The sequence below is a fragment of the Pezoporus flaviventris genome, unplaced genomic scaffold (genome assembly GCF_033815535.1).
Source record: "Pezoporus flaviventris isolate CSIRO_AGI_PZ_B2104156 unplaced genomic scaffold, CSIRO_AGI_Pfla_v1 ptg000096l, whole genome shotgun sequence".
In the NCBI taxonomy this organism is placed as follows: domain Eukaryota; kingdom Metazoa; phylum Chordata; class Aves; order Psittaciformes; family Psittacidae; genus Pezoporus; species Pezoporus flaviventris.
The window spans coordinates 3975177-3997408 of record NW_026892644.1 but is presented as its reverse complement, the minus strand read 5'-3'; the positions used below and the strand labels follow the sequence as shown (position 1 = coordinate 3997408).

At 41.2% G+C, this 22232-nt stretch overlaps 1 protein-coding gene across 9 annotated transcripts in view; it reads left to right on the top strand.

Annotated features, from left to right (window-relative positions):
* CNOT4 (CCR4-NOT transcription complex subunit 4) overlaps nucleotides 1–19579 on the top strand; it is an 85438-nt gene extending 65859 nt beyond the window's left edge. For 6 of the 9 annotated variants that reach the window (XM_061476408.1, XM_061476409.1, XM_061476411.1 and 3 more), the window contains 2 exons: nucleotides 17155–17367; nucleotides 18136–19579. In XM_061476408.1, the coding sequence (XP_061332392.1) occupies nucleotides 17155–17367; nucleotides 18136–18437 (515 nt within the window). In that variant the 3' untranslated portion in view covers nucleotides 18438–19579. The remainder of the gene's footprint in view (nucleotides 1–17154; nucleotides 17368–18135) is intronic. The other 3 variants (XM_061476415.1, XM_061476417.1, XM_061476416.1) reach the window with 1 other exon arrangement.
* The last annotated feature ends 2653 nt before the right edge of the window (nucleotides 19580–22232 follow it).

Sequence of the window (22232 nt, the reverse complement as noted above, 5' to 3'; positions counted from 1 at the left end):
GCAAAATATGCTTTAAGTTACATTAATTGTCTTTGGCAGTTTGAAAGCCAGTCTCTGTGTTTATGGAAGACTCATAGATCCTTGGTGTATGGCTTCTCCCATGTTTTAAGGCAACAGAGTTCATATTTAAGTATATTCTTTTTTTGTATGCAACTGCTCGAACCAATTAATCTCAGAATATTTTTGGCAGATACAGTGCTAAAACCACAAAATAAACATCGGCTGTAGTCTCTATGGAAAGTTCCTTTGAGTTGGTCTTAATCTCTTGTTATAGAAAACATTGCTAGTTGCCTGGTTGACAATCAGATAGTAGCAGTTGCTGCAGTGCAAACACTTCTCAGCTGATCTACATGTCAGCTTGATATATCTTCTTGTCAGAAATCGGTTCTGGTTTTATTTGCTGGACTATGGATTTGTATTACTCGCATGGTATTTAGTGCCTAGGGTTTTCTTTAGTGATCTAAGTGCTTCAGAAGTACGGCTAATTTCAAAGTCAGGAGATGTTCTCAAAAATCTTGTTTGTGTGCTGACTTAAATAGCTTCCAATTTATTGATTATTCTGTCTTTTCAAATCCGTATCTAGTGTACAAGTGTCTCAATGAATTCCTTTTATGTTGTTTTTTTTTCTTTTTAAGAATATTTCCTGTTCTTTGTGCTTGCTTCTAATCTGTCAGTAGCTGGTATATAATTACAGAATTTTCCTGGTTTTGTCACTTGATTTACAGATTCAGTTGTCTGGTGAGGTTGGGGGAGGAGGGTAGTGTACAAGTACAGAAAAATCATGTTGATAGGACTTTATTACTAGCTAACCTGCTAGGAAGGTGGTGCGTATCACAATAGCCGTTTAGCAATAGAGATTAGCTGTAGTATACCTGAAGCTCCTTTTTGTTAGTCTGTATTAGGGCATTTAAAAAAATGTCATCAACTCGGTTGTTCCAGATGTAGCAGCGAAAGAAACCTAGTGCAGGTGAAGCTTCACATTCTGTCTTCTAGCAGAGACCCTCAACTGCTATTGAAGTTGAATGTTTAAGGCCTTTGGTCACAATTTTTTTCAGGACTATAAATTCCTAAATTGGATAATAGTGGACTATTTATTAAAAACAAAACATTAATTTATTCTGTGCATTTTCCCGCTCTACTTAAGCAGTCGTTGTAAACTCCTCTATTTCATTTATGTGAAATTAAGCAGACCTATATACTTCATATGAAGCTAATATACTACTTTTTAGGCTTTCTAAATCCAGTTTTAGTTGATTTCATGAAGTGTATTTGTGGCTTGGTAGCTTGTATGAAGAAAATCATGTCTTTTAAACTGCTGCATTGGCTTTAGGTAGGCATTAATATTCACATGAATTTGAAATGCTCATGTGTGACATGTTAAATATAATGTTCTAAAGCTACCTTTTAGTTGAGAATCAAAGCTGTGTGATATTCATAACCCCACAGTTTGAGGTAGGGTTGTTTTGTGGCGTGTACCAGATTTAAATGGACACATGCTCTACCTACATATTTTTTTAATTTTTTAAAGCTGTCATTTAAGAATAATTTTTATGTGGAATTTGGTATCCTATTTCTCAGAGTAAGTAGTACTTATTAAACTCATTCAGCAGTTACCAGTGAAATAACACAATGACACATGATTGACTTAATAATTTTATTATGCATATACTTGAAATGTGTCACATTCATCAGGCATACATTTGTCCCCAGCCCATATTTAAATGAACTTTTTGATTGACTGATTCTCAAACTAGCATTTTGCAAACTATAGCAGATGTTACATGTTCTCATTGTAAGGGACAATTTAGGCTTGTTGTTGTTCTCTGGTGTGGGATGGGTTAGATGATTTGCTGTGTAATTGTAGCTGTGTAACTGTGCTTTAGGAGAAGAGTTCAGTGGCTTCTTATTCATGGACAACATGAGTGTTGCTAAAAGCAGTCTTACCCTAGCCTGTGTGCAAGCTATCCTAAGAACAAAGGACATTGCCTATCCTTTATTCTGCAGATAGGAAAGATCCACTGACAGAAGTGTCGGTGGGTACATGCCTTTATTTTTATGTTACTTTAGGATAACGGTTAACTCTTTGTAACTTGATAGCTAACATGCTGTCATCTTTGCTACCCTACTGCCCAGTGGTGTGTTCTAAAATAATAGGTATAGCATTGGATCATAGAGTAAAGTAGGTCTCAAATTTAACAGTGTGTTTTGAGATATAAGCTTATTAAATTATATACATGCATATTAATAATGGAAAAATAGAAATATATAGTTTGATTTATTAAGAACAAATTCACAGTTAAAGGTATGAGAAGAAGCTGTAAATGGTTAATTTGCCTTTCTCATCAGTTCTATGCAAGGTGAAGTACTTGACATTTTGAAACTGGCTCTTACTTCATTTATTAATTTCCTAAATATCCTGAACATAATTCCAAATGAGAAAAAAAAATTAATTGTAAGAGCTTAGTTCAATAATGGGATAGTTTAAAATTTGAACTTTTACAAGAGTAATGTTATACAATATTGTGTGTCTGTTTTACCCACGTAAGTCATTGAAACCACTTGAACTGGAAGAGATCCAAAAAGATTGAGCCCGACTTGTGACTTCACACAGGGCAGCCTAAAAGTTAAACCATACCTCTCAGAGCATTGTCCAAATGCTTCTTGAACATGGGCAATTTACGTGTACCATGCATATGTTAGAAATATGAAAGGATATAGTCAAATGGACACAGAGACAGATAGGAAGTACAAAGAATTAAACCCTGTTCAGATTGGGACTGTTCTTGAAATTTCAAAACAGGAGGCTTGAATGTCCTAAGTCTTCATAGCCAAATATAGTTGACAAATCAAAATTCTGTTCTCTTGGCCTTTTGTTTTGATATTGTGGCTTATATCTCTTGAATATGCACAGCCTAATTGATGGAATTATGTGTACCTATTTATTGTCTCAGTCTCATCTTTAAGTTTACAATTGTATTAACTTTGAGTGCCATCCAACAGTCTTTGTGATAGTGGTGTTGCATTCCTTATCAAGACTCCTATTAGCGTGCACATTTTCAAGTCTTGCCTGCATTTAGGTTGTGAAGCAATAGCGAGTAGCAGGGAGGGCAAAGCAGTGGAGATTATATTAAGAAGGTCCACAGCCTTACTGCTTATTTTATGTCCTGAGCTCTTCCATATCTGAACAGCTGATGGTGTTATATCTTGTCTGGCTTTTTACTTTCTGGCCTCTGTGCCCCCACCTAATAAATTTGTCTTGAACATAAAATCTTTTCTTGCTTAATGCTACCTTTTGGGTAACTTCTTAGTAAAAGAAGGGAAGGTCCCTCTATGTTGGCTCTGATTGTATTGTTTAAAAGACTTTATTCAGACCACAGAGAAGGGTGGGATATCAGAATTAGTGGTTGTTTTGAGAACAGAGCATGTCAACACATTTCCATTTGGGGTGCACACTTCTTATTTGACCTTTGTCCTTTTGACTTTGTCTCCTCTCTCTAGGTTGATTCTTAATAGATGATTCTGTCTCCTGAACAAAGGAAAACATGGCTGGTTTTATATAGTCATGGACAAAAAAAATTGAATTTGCAGCTGACACTCTTCTGTGGTCTCAAGATTAAAATTTGGTATGGGGTTTGGAGAGGGGTTCTGTTTCTTTTTTGCCTTTTTGAAAGAGCCCATGTGGTATGGCTGTTTGAATTCAGCATGTTGTAAAATGTAAAACTCTTCAGATGCTGTGTACAAAACACATTTAATCCTATGCCCTAGCAACTGGCAATGTGACTTAAACGGTGTTGCCTCACATCCCTTTATATGGATGCAGTGGTTGAAAGAAGGTTTTGCTACACTTTTTCTCTTGACCTAACAGTATTACTTGTAGGTGCTGTGTGTGTCGCCTCCAAAGGCTTGTGTCTTTACACAGTGCAGAGCAGCTCCTCTCAGAAGTGGATGTGTTACCCTGATTATCAGGGTCACTCCTCATTTGAAAATAAAGGCCTGAACACTGATTTGAAATGGTAAAATAAAAAGAATTGTTTGTAAACAACCCTCAGCTGTTACCAGTATTGCTTTTACTGACCCTTGCATAGACCCTGCGTATCCCATTTTCCTCAGCAAAAATAACTGTTCCTAGTGCAGTTTTTGCCACTGAACATTTTGTTCTTAGCAGTCCTTTCACCCAGTCCATCCCATTTCTTTCCATAGAGGTTTTTGGGCCTCCACAGCCCTTCTTTAGGAGGTGCTTTGTGTCTGTGTGTATCCCCCACGCACAAAATGAATTCTTCATTTATTTCCCATCATAACTAATTTTGTTTCACTGGAGATGAAGTGTTTAGCACAGTATGGAACAAATTTGATTTGAAAATGAACTATTGGCTTGCTTGCTTCCGTTGCTCTGGGGGTGTTTTTTTTTTAATGTACCTAGGTGCTGCCAGGTTTCAAATGAAGTAAATGGCATTTTGGATTAATCTCAAATACTAAATCAGTGTCAAGATTGAAGTCACACTGTTTGAAATCTCCTATGGATGTTCCTTGTCCTACCTCTGGTGTCTTATCCCTTAACTCCCCTATACTTGTTACATTTCCTACTAAGGCCTCCCTTCCTTAGCATAATCTTGTCACAGTCTCTGGGAGAACTTCATCCAGAGCACCTGTCCTTTAAGTCCTGCTGCTTCTTCATCTGTTCCAACATCTCACCTCACATACCCACCCTTCCCTCCTAGTGCCTTTTCAGTGTTAATGTTGCAATTGCTTGTAAAAGCTGTCAGTTTTTTTCATATTATTATATAGGAGATACTGTTTCAAATGAAGCCTGACATATAAGTATCTGTGCCTCATCTCCAGGAGCTTGGTTTTAAGGTCTTAAATATTTCTTAATCCTTGATTGTAAAGATTAGGGATGGCAGTGAAAAATAGGCATCCTTTTTGAGTAGTAAGATGCTTGTTTTTAAATGTGTAATTTTATTTCGGAAGATGAAAATGTGATAAAAATGCAAAGAAAAAGGTGGGGGGAAGATCCGCTTTTTTGGCTGCAGTACATCAGAGGAATGACTAATCACTTTAACACTGCTAGACTTGAAATAAACGCATTATTCACTGAAATACGTGGCCTGAGTGGCTGACCTAATTTGCATTCTAGACCATCAATCCTGACAGCTTTTGGGGTAACTCTTTCCCAGAAATGGGGGAAGCAAGTATACAGGAGGTATTTCACATCAAATTCCTTGACTGTGTGTGTCTGTAGTACTGTCATCAAATGAGCTTCAGCTGCATTAGATACTGGACCTTTGTGTTTTAGGGATGGAAGACTGCATTTATTCCTTTCAGAACAAGAACTTTTCCTTCCTCTTTAGGCCTGCTTCACCAAAAGTTAGAAAAAGCTGTTTCCTTTCACAGGTAACCTGTAAGATCTTGGGACTGCTCTGCAGTGGTGTTAAAAGGCAGATCTGTTGGCTGATGTAGCATGTGTCTCCTCCAGCAGGCAGATGCTCAGTTTAGGGGTGCTGTGTTCTATTCAGTGCTTTTCTAAACTACAGACTGGCACTTCAAAATACACAATAAACCACCAGCATGAGTTAAGAGATGTAATTGTCTTAGTGATGTTAAAAACCTGGCATTTTTCCTTGTAAGCCTGGGAATTAGTATACTTGGCAGTGCCACCTGTTAGTGGCAGTGTTTGACAAGAGGCTGTGCCTTGGGCACGGATCTGAAACCTCAGTTCCTTCTAAGTCAAGTCCATCTCACAGAATACCAATTATGACTGATGAACTTTAGGAGAAAGCACAGACAGTTCATCTGCTTTATGCAGAAACATATTTTGAAATGCACCAACTTGAAGAATCATTGAGAAAGAGCAAACACAATCTTTTTAGAAATTGTACTGGGGAGGAGTGTAAATGAAATATCCTGAAGGGATAACAGCAATTGAAAAAGCAGCTTTACAAGAAGTGTGTCTCCTTCAGCAATACCAAATCACATTTCGGGGGGGGGGGGGATATAAAGAAAAAAAATCTGATCTTTTCTATGCTTTGCTGTCTCTTGGTTCCTTCTACGTCACAACCTCATTTGAACTTCAGCTTGTTCCCAAAGGAATTACTTTAAAAAACCCATGTGTTTAAAAAGTAGGTCACCTCTACTGGAAGACAGTATTTAGTAATCAGGATTAATTTCATATCATGGAAGGTTTTTTTTCTTCTCAGCTTTATCTGATCTTCCCACAGAATGATTGAAGTATCTATAAATGTACATTAGCCTTAATTGTTTGTTACAGCTCTGGAAAAAATAATTTATCATTTCTCAGAGTATGCATTTGCTGTGCTAATGCTGGTCTCACAGCTTTGGTTAGAATTGGTTTTGGGGACTCCTGGAATCTAGAATCTCCATAACTAGAAAAGCTCTTGCTAATTATCTATACAGCTTGAGGATCTGATTCCCCCCCGTTCTAGTTATTGCATTTGCCATAGGGCAAATTCCATGTATTCTTATTTATGCGTATATCTATAAGTACACTTGTATACCCAGGATTTTCACGTAAGGTCAAAGTACTGGTTTTTGTTGACAGACAGAGTATCCTGGGTTCAGCAGTAGCAGTCATTTTTCTCTTACTACTACTAGGGAACCCAGGACACAGGGCATCCTGGTGATGTTAAAGCATGGTACAGGATCTGAGAGTAAGCAGCATGTATATACATGGATTAAATGAACGTTTTTTTCTCAGATTAATAGAAATGCATGGTTTTTCTAAGCTTTTTAATCGAACTGTTCTATATGTAGGTTTCAGTATCTTAAGTCTTTGTATGTTCAGCTTAGGTTTCTGTTAATATTGAAGATTATCAGTGGTAAGAGCTGGCTTTTTTCTTATGGGGTGCTTTTTTTTTTTTTGTTTGGATGAGAAGCATCTTGCTAGCTCACATGGAAAAGAGGCTATTGACTAAGGTGGAATCATTACAGAATATATTGTCTTTTTTGTATGCAGGACAGTGGGCCCCAACTAGATTGAAGTCCTGCAATTGACCACTATGTGGTTTTAGCAATATATGATTAAAAAGTCAATAATAAAAAGTGGGATACCGTGGAAACACTGAATATGAAGTCAAGCATGTTTTTCAAAGCAAGTTGGAGTCTCAATTTTAAGTTTATTTAGAGCTTAAAATTGGGTGGCTGGCTGCTATAACTATGTATTAGATTTGGTCTCTTGAGTCATGGTAAGTATGAGTAAATCACAAGAGCTCTCTGGAATACTTAATGTAAAATTGCTTTTTTCAAGCCTACTAAAATCCTGATACTGTACATATAAGCAAATATGAATCTTCCTGTTGAATATCTAAGATGAGATGTCCCCTCACTGATGTTATAGAAGGGATTTCCCCTGGAAAGAAATTGTCTGACTCTTTATACTAACTTAGTCACAGACAGCTTAAAACTTGTGCTGTCAGATCTTCAACAAAAAGGAAAATTATTGAGAAAAAATTACTTTCCCTTTGAAGTGTATACTTTCAAATTCAGTATATTCCTCTTCTACTTGATAATTTGGCTTACTGGCATGTTACGTTGCACTTGATTTATTTTGAATTAAAAAATAGTGCTTTTTTGTTTACATGGCTGTCTTTCAAACTGAGCAATCTGACAACGGAAATCAATATGGAATCAAAATAAAAGCTGCTTTACGTGCACTGTTTAAAGCTGAGGGGGGACGTGTGTCTCTTGACTAACAAAGACAATTTTGTAGGTGTGTGGATGTACATATACATGTGCATGTATATATGTACACTTCTTGTTGCACCAGCTCTTAGAGCTCAAGACTGTAAGTCTTCCATGTGAAATCCACATTGTGGTATGACACTTAGAAAGCTGTTTTCATGGATTGGCAAGTTGCTTCCTGTGTGTCAGAAATGTTGGTGAGGCTTTTAAATGTTCCCTGCAAGCAGCTTTATCTGCCAGTGCTTCTGTCACTTGATACCTCCCTAATATAAAATGGTTATTTGTATTCCTGATGGGCAGCCCTGCTATTTACGCTGGTTAAATGAAGATAGATTCAGTTTTCTTTAATCTGCCAGTGACATTCTCAGGCCTATGTGAATGTGTGAAACTCCATCATTTGGCTTAAGCATTGTGGGGTTCCTCGAAATCACAAGCACACAAAATCAGTGAAGTCTCAAGAGATGTCACTGCAAAGGATATGTTTTTCTGGTGGCCCCTTTATTTCTAACTGTGTTGAAAGACTCCTGGTGAACTCCTTCTAGTAGTCTGTCTCCACCACCCCCCCCCCCCCTTCCTCCCCCCTCCTCTTCCTCCCCCCCCTTCCCACAGCTGAAATTCAGCATTCTGATTGTCTTGCCATGGCCTCAAAACTGTTACTGTACAGTGCCTTTGAAGATTTCACACAGGCCTTCTTACAAGCTGGTCATTGCAATAGCCAGCCTGTTACACAATACACCTTGGTAGCCTCTTCAGTCTGTGCAGTTAGGTACAAGATGCTGATAACTGAGTTTATTTCACATGTTGATTTTCCGAATTTCTTTTGCTTATTTGCTGCTTTTCTGTAGTGCTGTTTTGTGCCTTTGTCACGCACATGGTATACTGATAGGTTCTTAAAGAATAGAATCATAGAATAGTTAGGGTTGGAAAGGAACTTAAGATCATCAAGTTCCAGCCCCCCTGCCATGGGCAGGGACACCTCACACTAGACCATATCACACAAGGCTCTCTCCAACCTGGCCTTGAACACCAACAGGGATGGAGCATTCACAACCTCCCTGGGCAAACCATTCCAGTGCCTCACCACCCTAACAGGAAAGAATTTCCTCCTTAGATCCAATCTAAACTTCCCCTGTTTAAGTTTCAACCCATTACCCCTTTTCCTATTGCTACAGTCTCTAATGAAGAGCCCCTCCCCAGCATCCCTATAGGCTCCCTTCAGATACTGGAAGGCTGCTATGAGGTCTCCATGCAGCCTTCTCTTCTCCAAGCTGAACAGCCCCAACTTTCTCAGCCCGTCCTCATACGGGAGGTGCTCCAGTCCCCTGATCATCCTCGTGGCCCTTCTCTGGACTTGTTCCAACAGTTCCATGTCCTTTTTATGGTGAGGACACCAGAACTGCACAAACTACTCCAAGTGAGGTCTCACGAGAGCAGAGTAGAGCGGCAGGATCACCTCCTTTGACCTGCTGGTCACGCTCCTTTTGATGCAGGCCAGGATACGCTTGGCTTTCTGGGCTGCAAGTGCACACTGCCGGCTCATGTTCATTTTCTCATCAACCAGCACCCCCAAGTCCTTCTCCACAGGGCTGCTCTGAATCTATTCTTTTCCCAACCTGTAGCTGTGCCTGGGGTTGCTCTGATCCAGCTGTAGTACCTTGCACTTGGCATGGTTAAACTTCATGAGGTTGGCATCAGCCCACCTCACAAGTGTGTCTAGGTCCCTCTGGATGGCATTCCTTCTGTCCAGCGTATCAACTGAACCACACAGCTTGGTGTCATTGGCAAACTTGCTGAGGGTGCACTCAATCCCACTGTCCATGTCAGCAACGAAGATGTTGAACAAGACCGGTCCCAACACCGATCCCTGAGGGACACTACTCCTTACTGGTCTCCAGCCGGACATTGAGCCATTGACCACAACTCTTTGTGTGCAGCCATCCAGCCAGTTCTTTATCCACTGAGTGGTCCACCCATCAAATTGATGTCTCTCCAATTTAGAGACAAGGATGTTGTGTGGGACAGTGTCGAACGCTTTGCACAAGTCCACGTAGATGACATCAACTGCTCTACCCCGTCCATCAGTTCTGTAGCCCCATCATAGAAGGCCCCCAGATTGGTCAGGCAGGATTTCCCCTTAGTGAAGCCATGCTGGCTGTCACCAAGCACCTTGTTGTTTTTCATGTGCCTTAGCATGCCTTCCAGGAGAATCTGCTCCAAGATTTTGCCAGGCACAGAGGTGAGACTGACTGGTCTGTAATTCCCTGGGTCATCCATTTTCCCCTTGAAAATGGGGGTTATATTTCCCTTTTTCCAGTCATCGGGAACTTCACCTGACTGCCATGATTTCTCATCAAATATGATGGCCAGCAGCTTCGCAACTTCATTTGCCAGCTCCTTCAGGACCCGTGGATGGATTTCATCAGGACCCATGGACTTCTGCATGTTCAGATTTTTAAGATGGTCTCAAACCAGATCCTCTCCTACAGTGGGGCTAAGGTCTTCATTCTCACAGTCCCTGCGTCTGCCTTCCAAGACTTGGGTGGTTTGGTCAGAGCCTTTGGCAGTGAAGACCGAGGCAAAGAAGTCATTCGGAGCCTCAGCCTTCTCCAAATCCTGTGTAGCCAGTTCTCCCAAGAGCTTCCTGAGGGGGCCTGCGTTCTCCCTAGTCTGTTTTTTATTTGCTATGTACCTGCAGAATCCCTTCCTGTTATCCTTTATATCCCTAGCCAAGTTTAATTCTAACTGGGCCTTAGCTTTCCTAACCTGGTCCCTAGCTTCCCGAACAGCATCCCTGTACTCTTCCCAGGCTGCCTGTCCTTGCTTCCACTTATTATAAGCCTCTTTTTTCATTTGAATTTTCCTCAGGAGCTCCTTATCCATCCAAGGAGGTCTCCTGGCCCTCCTGCTGCACTTCCTTCTGGTTGGGATGCAACACTCCTGAGCTTGTAGCAGGTGATCCTTGAATATCAACCAACAGTCTTGGGCCCCCCTGCCCTCTAGGGCTGTATCCCATGGAACCTTGCTAAGCAGGTTCCTGAAGAGGCCAAAGTCTGCTCTTTTGAAGTCCAGGGCAGTGAGCTTGCTGCACGCTCTTCTCACTGTCCTGAGGATCTCAAATTAGAGCATCTCGTGATCGCTGCATCCAAGGCTGCCCTGGAGCATCACATTTCCAACGAGCCCTTCCCTGTTGGTGAGCACAAGGTCAAGCATGGCACCTCTCCTTGTCAGCTCTTCTATTACTTGCAGAAGGAAGTTGTCTTCCACACAATCGAGGAACCTCCTGGATTGCTTGTGCCTGGCCGTACCGTCCTTCCAACAGATGTCAGGGTGGTTGAAGTCACCCATGAGAACAAGGGCCTGCGAGTGTGAGGCTTTTCCTATCTGTCTATGGAGTGCTTCATCTGCAGGTTCTCCTTGATCAGGCGTTCTGTAACAGATCCCCACAGTAATGTCTCCCACAGCTGTTTTCCCTTTAACCCTGACCCACAAACTCTCTGTGGACTGCTCACCTGTCCCCAGACAGAGTTCCATACTCTCCAGCCTATCCCTAACATAAAGGGCAACTCCCCCTCCCTGCCTGCCAGGCCTGTCTTTTCTAAAGAGCCTGTAACCTTCCATTCCAACACTCCAGTCATAGCAGCCCATGTTGAAGGCGTCCTCTCTCGAGCTACTCACCTCAGCAAATGACCCGCTGTTCCTCCTGGCTCTGCCCCGTGTGAGTCAGCTGCTCGCTCTTGTCAGCTGAGCTGCTGGCTCCTGGGCAGGTCCTGTCAAGGACTTGAGGCTCCCTCGGTGGCTCTTGTCGCTCTGAGTTGAGGCTCCTGGACGCTGATCTCTGCCCCCTGCCCCGCTCTGGTGTTGAAAGCATCCTCTCTCGAGCTACTCGCCTCAGCCATTTTTTTTTTTTTTAAATTGCAACCTACATTTGCAGGACTGCTTGTTTTTCTGTGGAACTAGGATATTTAGGACTCTTGGCATAAAGGTATTTAATGGTCTTACACAATTAGTACAAAAACAGGCTCATGTAATAGCTTGGAATATAATTTTGGCAGAGCAAAAAAATACACTTGCTTTACGCTTAATGTGGTGGTCTTGCAATCTTTGCTATTAGTTGTATTTATTTGTGTACTGTATGAATTTTAATATGGATTTGACCGTAGATTTGTATCAGAATTGGAGCAATAATTTGAAATGGTCTAGTCTTTGTAGGACATTTGTTTTACTGTGCTTGTCTTCCATCAAGTGAACTGTGAGACATGCTGTCCCATTACCCTCAATGTAAAAGGTCAAGTGCATCAAAATCACAAATGTAGTGCAGCCTAGTCTAAAACGCTTCTGGGTTTGCATTTGTCAGAATTTATGAAGTCAGGGAACACCCTGTGTCAATGCAGCTGACACTAGTGCAGACATCTTCTAGGGTATTTACTGTGTACAGCAGAACAGTGTTTCTTGCTTGGCCATCATCTTCTCTGCTGTCTCTCCACCAGAAAAGAAAACCACTCTTTCCTGATTTGAAGGAGTGATGTTAAGGTGTTACAGGTACTGACGTAACACTACCAGACTGGTAGGATGTCATGACTGGATGATGATTTTATTTAAAAATTCACTAATAACCAGGTTTTATACATTTGAATGTTCAGGCTTCTCAATCATATTCCATTTTGAGCTGACTTTAAGTAATATTTTTTAATTTAAATTGGGTGGGCAAGTTTGTTATAAAGTTTTTTTCCCTTCCTTTTGCTCACTTTAAGATAGTGGTTGGCTTTGAAAATTTTACATACAAGTATTTCATACTGGCATACTGCCTCAGACACATGAAAAAGTTCAGTGCTAGAACTGTGGGATCTGTTCACCTCTGTAAACACAAATTTCTGCTAGACCAGAGAGGATTATGAAATGCACAGCAAGGATAGACGGGAGTTCGGGATGTGTATTCAAGCATATTTTTCATGTGCGTAGTGGTGCTTTCAGTGATGCTTCATCAGATTATTCTCTCAGAGACAAAGCTGGGGCATGGGGGAAGAAATCTCCAATTTATCTTGGTGTGTAAAATCTTCTCACTGAAGTCAACTGGGTTTTAACTTGTTTTCTTCTACATTTTCCTACTGTCTGTGGACATACTGCTTTAAAGTAGGATGAGTTCGTGGAAGGCGGCAGTATTTCCACTCCTTGAGAGAGGGAGACAGTGATGTATTGGTTCTCACGCCCCTGTGTTATGACGTCCAACTGAGAAGTCTTTTAGCTACTCTAAAAATTACTCCCTTTAACCTGTTAAATTTAGAATTAGGGAAAGATAATAAGCAAATGCCCTTTTAATAGATCTTTTTTAACTACAGGGCTGGCTTCATGGGGGAGTATAAATCTAAGTAACAGAACAGCTAGCTGAGGGGAGGAGAAGGTGGTGTGTGCATGAGTTTGGGTTTGGTTCTCCTTGTCCTGGCCTTGGAAGTGTTCAGGGCCAGATGGGATAGGGTTCTGAACATCCTGATCTAGTGAAAGATGTCTCTAAAGGTGGCAGGGGGGCTGGATAAGATGACCTTTAGAGGTCTTGTCTAACCCAGACCTTTCTGTGGTCTTCCGAATATACTTGTTTTCTTTAGATGGTGGAAGTAACTCCTGACTCTGGGGTGGACTTGTATTTTCACTTAGGCTCTTGTTTAAAACTTGTCAGACTCCAGCAAAGACATGCTCATTTAATTGTTTGGTTTGGGTACAGGTGCATGGTGCCTGGAGATGGCTCACGTACTTGGGGTTGCCATCAGGAGTTTTTCTAATTGGGTGTTTTACCTATCACAGACAGTAACTGAGGCCTCAGAGGGCAATGCAGGGAGTGTCATAAAGCCTTGCATTCTCCACTGATCCCATCTACTTTAACGCCTTAATGCATTTTAATCCCTTACCAGATCCCATATTACAAGAATAATTTAATTGCAGCTTAAGGGCTGGGAGTATGACAGAGCTGTGAACTTTGGTCATGTTTGGGGCTTCTTTTTCCTTTACCATGTGCACTTGTTAGCCAAGATGGAAAACCCTGTTAGAGACACCTGAGTAATATTTTTCTTGCTTTTCCTTTTGTGTTAGAGGGCAATGTTTTTATCAGAGCTTGCCTTTCAGCCCTGCAAGCCCAGCTGCTGGGAAAGATGATAAATCTTTGGGAATTTTCTGGTTTGTCACTTTTGCACCCAGGAGCACAAGACTTTAATAAGTAACTTCCTTATTGCTAGCAAATAAAACATGGATGTCTGTGGCTCTAACTGAATTTTGTACTGACAGTTGAGATAAAGACATTCTTCCTCAGTTTCTTCTAACTTTCTTCTGTTCTGTGTGAGGGTACACAGCAGTGGTGCACCATGCCTGTCACACAGATTGTCTCCTCACCAAACAATGCCAGCCTTTTCTGTTCCATGAAAATCTTGTATCAAAACTGCTTGTTATCTTTCTGGACTCTTACGTATGCCGTGTTATGTCTATTTTTAGATGGAGAATAACATAACAAAAATACATGTATTTTCTTAGCCCCAGGTGGCCTAATGTCCTACTAGATTTTTTTCATGTCCCATTCCTTGGGAAATGTTGCTGGCTTTGTCTTCATTAGACTTCCTCAATGACATTTTGCAGGTGTGTAGTTTACCACGTTTATTTACTTGCCCATGAACTTTGAGGAGGGCATATTAGTGGTTAGTAATGTCCATGATTAAGATCACTATGTTCTTGCAGGGCTCACAGGCATTGCAGTGAGTATGCTCAGTAATGCGTGCTTCTAGTAAGCATCTTGTGTATGCATTTTGCAGAAGCAAGTAATTAAACTGAAATGTATTTATTTGCCCAAGCTGTTGGAAGCAGCTGTGAGAAAATAAAGTAGAAACTGCAGAATCTGTTGCAGTTATTTCTGTGATCATGAGCTGGCTACTTCTGTTCCAGAAAATGAATTAAGAAATGTCTCAAATAGGCTTATGGATGTTCAAGAGGGCTGTGAGCGAATAACTGTTGAGGATAATTCTGGCTAATACTTTTTGAAATCTCGATTATTTTTTTTTTAACCCTAGGAGCATAGGTTTGAATGAAAAATATACTGCACCAAGCTCTAAAATTGTTTATTGTGTGCATTAGTATCGCAAAGAAAACAGGAAGGGAACAGGAAGTATACTTGATTCACAGTGGGAGAAATGAATGTAGTTGTATGCACTATGGCTAACTGCTGAATGAATGCAGAAAAATTGCTGATAAGCCTGTTTTGGTGGGGTTTTTTTTTTTCACCCTAAGTGCCTTGTATGCCCCATGAGCACATTGCTGCACACAGTGTGTGGATGGTCACACTTAAGTCTGGCCACTTGATTGTGTGTGTGCTAAAGTGCTACTAAAAAGCTGTTCCTAAGTTACTTGCTTGAGGCAGAGCTGCAGTTCTGTCACTGCTACTTTTTCTCCTGTAGCACTTCAAAATTTTATCTTTAGATACATCATGGTGCATGTTGTAATAGGCAGGCTTTGGGGTTTATTTCCACTACCTGAATTTTGATCCGTCTCTTGTTTGTTTATGGGAATGCTTAGGAATTGTCCGTTTCCCCCATGAAGGTACTTCATGCTGTAACCTCTGATGAAGAGTGATTCCCCAGCTTCAGTCAGTGCATGGCGATGACAGCAGTCAGCTGTAAACTTTGCAAAGTCTGTGGGCAGATGTATGCTGCAATCTTGCCCAGGCACAGAGGATGATTTTAGTATGCTGTTAGCATCTGTGCTGTTATCCTTGTCCAGGCTCCCTGCACAGTATCAGTCTGGCCACAGGAGTTCTAGATGTTAGCTTCTGTCCTGCTTGCTATGTGGGGACATTTATGCTTGAAGGTTGGATGCTTGCACTAAAACAATTGCATTAGGTATGCATAGGGTTAGAAATGAATGTTTTGCTCCAACAGTCATCGTAGGCAAAGTGGATATAGCAGATTTGCATAGTAATTTGTTTTGAAGTTTAGTTGGTTACATGGACTGAGGTATGACTGAGCTGTGATGTGTGATTGAAGTTGCTTGCTGCAATTCTGTACAGAAGCAGAATCTTATATAAATCTTACTCTAAAAATTATTTGGCCTGGGGAAGGAGAGTTCTACATGAAAGCACAGGCTTTCAAGAACTTGCTTCTCTTCCCACCCCCTCTAGTTACAAAATGATAATTGCTCAAAATATCAGTTCTTTCTGAGCATTCAGCTTTACAAAAATTGCCAAGGCAGGTTTTCATAGCAAGTGAAACTTTCTTCACCCCCTAACATAGAGTTGCAAGTTAGTGATACCCTCTTGTTTTCCGTGAAGGCTTAAGTCTCTTCTGTTGTTGATGAAGTTAACAATATTGTGTAAGTAACTCACTGTAAGACTTCTGATTGCCATCAAGGTCATTTCTTCTATTTGGACAGGCAGAAATAGTTAAAATTATATTATAGGATTTTGTTAAGGAGAGTGTGCTGCCAGTGTACTACCCAGCACTTTCTTTTAAAATGTATTTGACCACAAGTTAATTGTTACTTTTTGTATTGGCTGATAAATACTGGGATGCTCCTGCCTGATTTGTTTTGCTTTAATATACCTAAAGGAGATGGATCTTAGAACCTGGTAGTCTGTTCTAGATAGAATGGTTTAACATCTGTGTTTAGGGATCATTTGCTGTAGTGCTAATAGCCATGTTCTCCTGTTGTCCTATTTTACTACGTGCCCTGAAACATCCAGGCAAATAGTTGAGACTTGTCTGTTTTGGTGTCCAGCTGGTTTGCCTCCCAAAGTTTTGAGGCTGTTGCTGTGTCGGGACTTATTCTTAAAGGTCTCTAAAGAATTTTCACTACTGTTCTTCAACTGCAAGAGGAAATTGCACTCCCTCCGACTTCATGAGAACCTAATTACCATTTCCTTCGGAAGAACATCTGTAGGGCTGTGAATGAGCAAGCTGTAACAAAACAAAAAGCTTCTGTGATATTCCTCCACCTCCCTGGTTCCTCATGTTCGGTTTCTATTGCAAAGCCCTACCTAGCCTTTCTTCATTTTGATACACTTCAAAGAAAACAAACCTTTCAAGCCTGCTGCCTGTTTAATAAAGCAGCCAAATTGGGTTGTCTAGCTTGCAACAAGAAGTATTCACATAAAGGATCTGGTAGATTTTCCCCTATTAGTAATAGAGGGAGAACCACTGCGGCCTTGATAATTTGAGTCTCTGAACTGAAAAAAAAAAGGGGGGGGAAGTACAAACTGGGGGAGGAGTTAAATCTTTCTCCCATTCCCTTATACCTGGTTTAAAACCTGCCAGCCCCTCTGAATAATTCATCAATCCCACAAACACTGACCCTAGTTTTTGGACAGGGGAAGTATTACATGCTTAGCATAAAAAGAAAATCCCATACCCCACCAAAGAAGGACATCTGTTTCTAACTTCAGCTTTTTATTTTTTTATCTTTCATTTTTTTTTTTGTTGGTAAATCTCCCAGACAACAGCAGTTCTGTAGAGAGTTTAAATATGAAGGAATGGCAGGACGGGCTAAGGGCACTTCTACCGAACATTAACATCAACTTTGGTGGACTGCCCAATGCTTCTTCCCCCTCCAACGCCAACCACAGTGTACCAACGTCCAACACTGCCACCACCGACAGCCTGAATTGGGACAGCCCTGGCAGCTGGATGGACCCCGCAATCATCACAGGTAACCGTTTCTCACTCCTTCAGCTCCGCTGGCAAACCATCAAATGGGTATTTGGCACAAACTGATTTGACATCTGGAAAAAAGAAAAAGTCAGTATGCGGTGGTCTCTTCCAGCTTCCATCCACAAAACCTCAAGGGTCCAGGAATTTTTGTGGAACTGCTAGGTATAACAAAGTGTCACTTAGGCCTTTGCAATGCATGCCCAGGACCTTTGCAGGCAGTCAGGTGGATCAGCACTTATCTATAGGGTCAATCTGTAGGTGTCCCTTCTGTTGAGTGGCATGTCCGGTATGTGCGCCGCTGGTCCTGAGGCACTGAAGGCATTCACTGGACTTTGTTATTTAAAAAGGGGACATACTCCACTTGTTTATAAAGCTCTCTTTTATAAGGCTGTCTGGTTGTGTTTCCCTATTAGAGAGGCTGAAGCATGATTCAGGCAGGCAGAGTAGGAGGTGAAGCATGCAGCGTACTGATAGTTTGGTGTGGTAAGGTCACGTCAACAGGGATGCAGTTCTTGCAAAGGTTGTTTGATAGAAAAATGTGTGGTTATGAAGTGCTCTGAGGGGGAACTTTTTCCTGTCTGGATTTAATGTTAAATGTTTTGCGGGCAGGGTAATTATATATAATAATGTAAAATGCATTTGCTGTACAAACTAATCATGTTTTCTCACTGTTGCTGTTTGTTAGGTTAAATTGACCTCCTTCATGCTCAGCTTATTGCTTCTGCTCTGACTTGCTTGTATCCCTGTTTTTTTCTTCTTTTCATAGGTATCCCAGCTTCCACAGGAAACAGTTTAGACACCCTTCAAGATGACAATCCTCCACATTGGCTAAAATCTCTTCAGGCCCTCACAGAGGTGGACGGCCCCAGTGCAGCACCATCACAGACGCACCACAGTAACCCCTTCGGCACACAGATCCCTCTGCACAGAGCCAGTTGGAATCCCTACTCTCCTCCGTCAAACCCCACCAGCTTCCATTCCCCACCTCCAGGCTTTCAGACAGCCTTCAGACCCCCCAGTAAAACCCCCACAGATCTACTACAGAGCTCAGCGCTGGATCGTCATTAGGAAAGGAGGAAGAATTAAAAAAAGAAAAAGAAAACCCAAAACGTTAGAAATGCAGGAAGTGTCCCTCCCTGACTCCTCCCTATGCCCACCTACTGTTTCCTGTCATATCTTTCTTTCTGAAGAATCCAGTTCCTGATCAAACTTCCCCCCCCAAATGCAATGCCATCACAGGGTCATGACTGTATCTTTTTGTTAAGTTTCTGCTGAGCCGGTGTTTGAAATACACTGTTTGAAATATTTCTAACCATTCTAAGGAAAAAAAAAAAAAGAGAGAGAGCAATCAAAATGCAGTCTCAGTGCTTAAGGAGAATAGTACTGTCTTACGTCTTTTGCATATGAGTATTTCTGCCTAGTGGAAAAGTGTCAATCTGCAGTAGGGAAAAATGCAATGCAGAATCAAATGCAGAGACATGAAAAGGGTATTTCATTTAAATGACATTACTGAACATGTGGGGCAAGCAGTGGCCTAGCATTTATTTTGCATTCAGTGTGGCACTACACAGGGAAATTGCTGTGTTGGGGTTTGGTTTGGTTTTTTATTTTTTATTTCTTTGAGAAAGGGACTTTATTGTGTCAGTCAGTTTGACATGAAGTGTGTTGAAAGACAGAACACTTATAGCTATGAGTAACTGGCATGTTGCTAAAGAGTGGCTTAAAGAGGGGAGAATAAGATTTTTCTTTAATTTTGGCTTTAGATTTAAAGTAAACCTTAATGTTTTAAAAGTATTCACAGATTTAATACCTAGCATATACATAATATAAGCAGCTGAAACACGAGTGATATTTACTTCAGTCTTTCTGTCTCCTCTGTTTAGTCTCTCTTTCTTTTTTTTTTTTTTTTTAATTTTATTTTTAGGGTTTTTTTGTATTAAAAAAAATCCACCTGATTAGGGCACTCTGGGATAGCACTGCATTGGGGCCACATGATCACCATCAGGAGCAACCTCTGACCTCCTCTGCCTGCAGCTTTTACTTAACCCTGTAGTTTCTGGACGTTTGTGCAGTATTGAAAAGACAGGAAAAAAAGAAACAGATAAATAAACATGGTTATAACCTGACGCTAAAACTAAAACCAAGGAAATGTACCTCTTTCTTCAGAATTAAAACTAAAATCTTAAATAAAACAGAAAACTTGATGATGACTTTGTGTTTGCTTTTCATTTCTTTGAGTTTTTAATTACTGCATCTGGTTTAACTGTATGTCATTGCATGGCGTGTTATTTCCTGTTCATCTAGACTGGAGATACTTTTTTCATGGGAATACTGCTTTGCATGATGACTTCTGTACTGGAGGGTGGAAAAAGCGTACAGTGTTTACATTTTTAAAGGGATTGTTGTCTTCACTCATGGCAGTAGCTAGAGGCTGTGTTTCTAACCTTTATTGGTGGTATCTGTTTAGATCTGAAGCGTGAAACCTTGTTTGTATGTTCTGATTTAAATGCCATGGCACTTGGGACAGATAGCATGCAGTAATGTGTTTGAAGGTGTGGCAGAGAATTCTAGCTACAACTTCAGTTTCTGTCAGCAACCTCGCTTAAAGGTGTAAAATACTGTCACTGCACAACAGGAAATGACAAAATCTTAACATACAGAAGGCCTCCAACAAGCTCTTGTGCTTCCAGCCAGATATGTTTAAAACCAGCAACCTTGTGATTGGGGTGCTGCATTGATGGAGCTCGTAAGGATGGCTGAGAGCCTGAAATCCTAGAGATACCTGTGCAGAAGGATTTCTCACTTGGTGTTACCTATAGTTCTGCCTGGCTCCCCTCCTAAGTATTTACTGCTGGCAGGGGAAAGGATGGGAATTCCCACTGTGGAACTTTGGGCACCTAATGAGTGTGGGGGGCGCTGGCCTTTCACAGTCCAGGGAGTGGGAGCAAGTCCTGAATCAATCACTGGAGAGGGGTACCAGGCATTGAATCTGCATAAAATTACTCTAAATGTCCTGCTTTGTAAAACATTACTTGTTGGCAGTTACCTGCTGTTGCTCTTCTCTTACTTGTGTTGATGTTTAGTACTCTATTTGCTGTCTATTTAAGGAACTGCATGTACTGTTTCTGGACAGGCATGGTTGCTGCAGATCAGCGGTCTGTGTGCTCTGGTTACCTGGGGCAACGCACACACCCATTGATGCCGGCATTCCCCTGCAAAGCAGACAACAGTTTTGCCACTCAGTCCTTGCTCAATCCTCCACTCTTAACTGTTGGTGGTGGAAGGAGAAGCGCTGCAGACTTGGGACATCCTCTCTAGTGGCAGTGCCTGCTGCTACCTCTGCAACTGGGGATGCAACCCAGCAGGAACAGTCTGCTGGAGGTGCTGGTGAAGCTGTAAGGGGCTTTTCTTTTTTTCTCTCCTTCCTCACTTGTTAGACATGAGCATTTTTGACCTTTTGGATTTCCATTTTAGAAGGGTCCCCTTCCTGACCCTGAAAATAAGCCAGCCTCCCAAAGCAGCTGTAATTGTTTCCTATGTGTCACAGCAATTCCTGAAGCTTACTGGGTTTTGATTTGTCTCTGTCACAGTTTAGGATGTGTTGAGGGAAACCTGTGTCCATGGCTTGCTACCACTAGAGAATAGGCTTCGTCTCCTCGAGAGAACCACACAAGAGCTTGTGTGGTTGTCCTGCTTACAAACTCTTAGCCTTCAGCCCAAGGTTTACAACGAGTGATTTTTCTCTTTATGGTGCTGCCCTCCCCAAGAGACTTCTCTGGGGGTAACATTGGTGTTACTAAAATGCATCAGTTCATGTTGTGTGGGGGTGCAGCTTCTGCCTCCCTTACCTTAATTTTATCTACTGTTTGATGATAATTCCTGCATGTCCCCCTACCCCAATGGCAAAGCAACCTGGTAATTCACTGTTTGACCATGTGGAGCTCAGTTAGTTTCTCTTGAGATTTCTGTTGATGGACTTTTGCTGTGACAAAAGATATGTACAGGAACAGCTACTGAAAGGAGAGCATACTTGTGTCTGCTTTGTCCATGCTATTGTCTCAGTGTATGGTCTGTTGCTATTTTACATATTAGACTCTTGCAGCTCTTAAGCAAAGAGCAGTCCTTGACTAAAAGGCTGGTGTCCTAGCACTAGCAACACATTTGGTAGATGGTGTCTGGTACAGATGAAATTGGAGAAGGAGAATGGACCAGACTCCTCCAAAACAGACATGAATATGTATTGAGCCATGATTTATTATTATTTATTATTCATTGTTAGCCATGAACATGTTGGTACAACAAGTTGTGTTGCATTTTCAAAGAATTGTTAATTCAAATGTAGTAATTTGGGGGGCAGCAGTGCTGGATTGCTCCGAAGGGTTCCTGGCTGCTGCCGTTTTTGTTATTTTTTATTTTTTATTTTCTTTTTAGTATGTAATAAAGGAACAATCTTTTTCTGAATTACAGCTTCCAGGTAAGGTGAAGAGCCCTGCATAAATTCCTTTTTCTTCCTTTTATAACTCTCCTTTCCTCCTTGCGAGTAAAACATGAGCAGGTATGTGCCCTTATAAATGCAGTGTCTAGACAGGACTGCTTTAACCGTACTCAAAACACCATTGCCAATTTCCATGACAGTTTTTAACTATGAAGTTGAGTTTGTATTCTAGTTCCTGAACTTCAAACTGTTGTTTTCCTTCCCCTTCCTTGTAGACTCTGTTGTCTGAAAGTTTTGTTTTGCTTTTATTTTTCTAAGATGCTCGTTTAGTGACAGGCATTCAAGATGTTGGATTGTAAGAAGAATGCAGTGCGTTTAGTTTGTCTTGTGGGATGTGGTTTGCTTTTGGTTTGGGTTTTTTGGTGGTG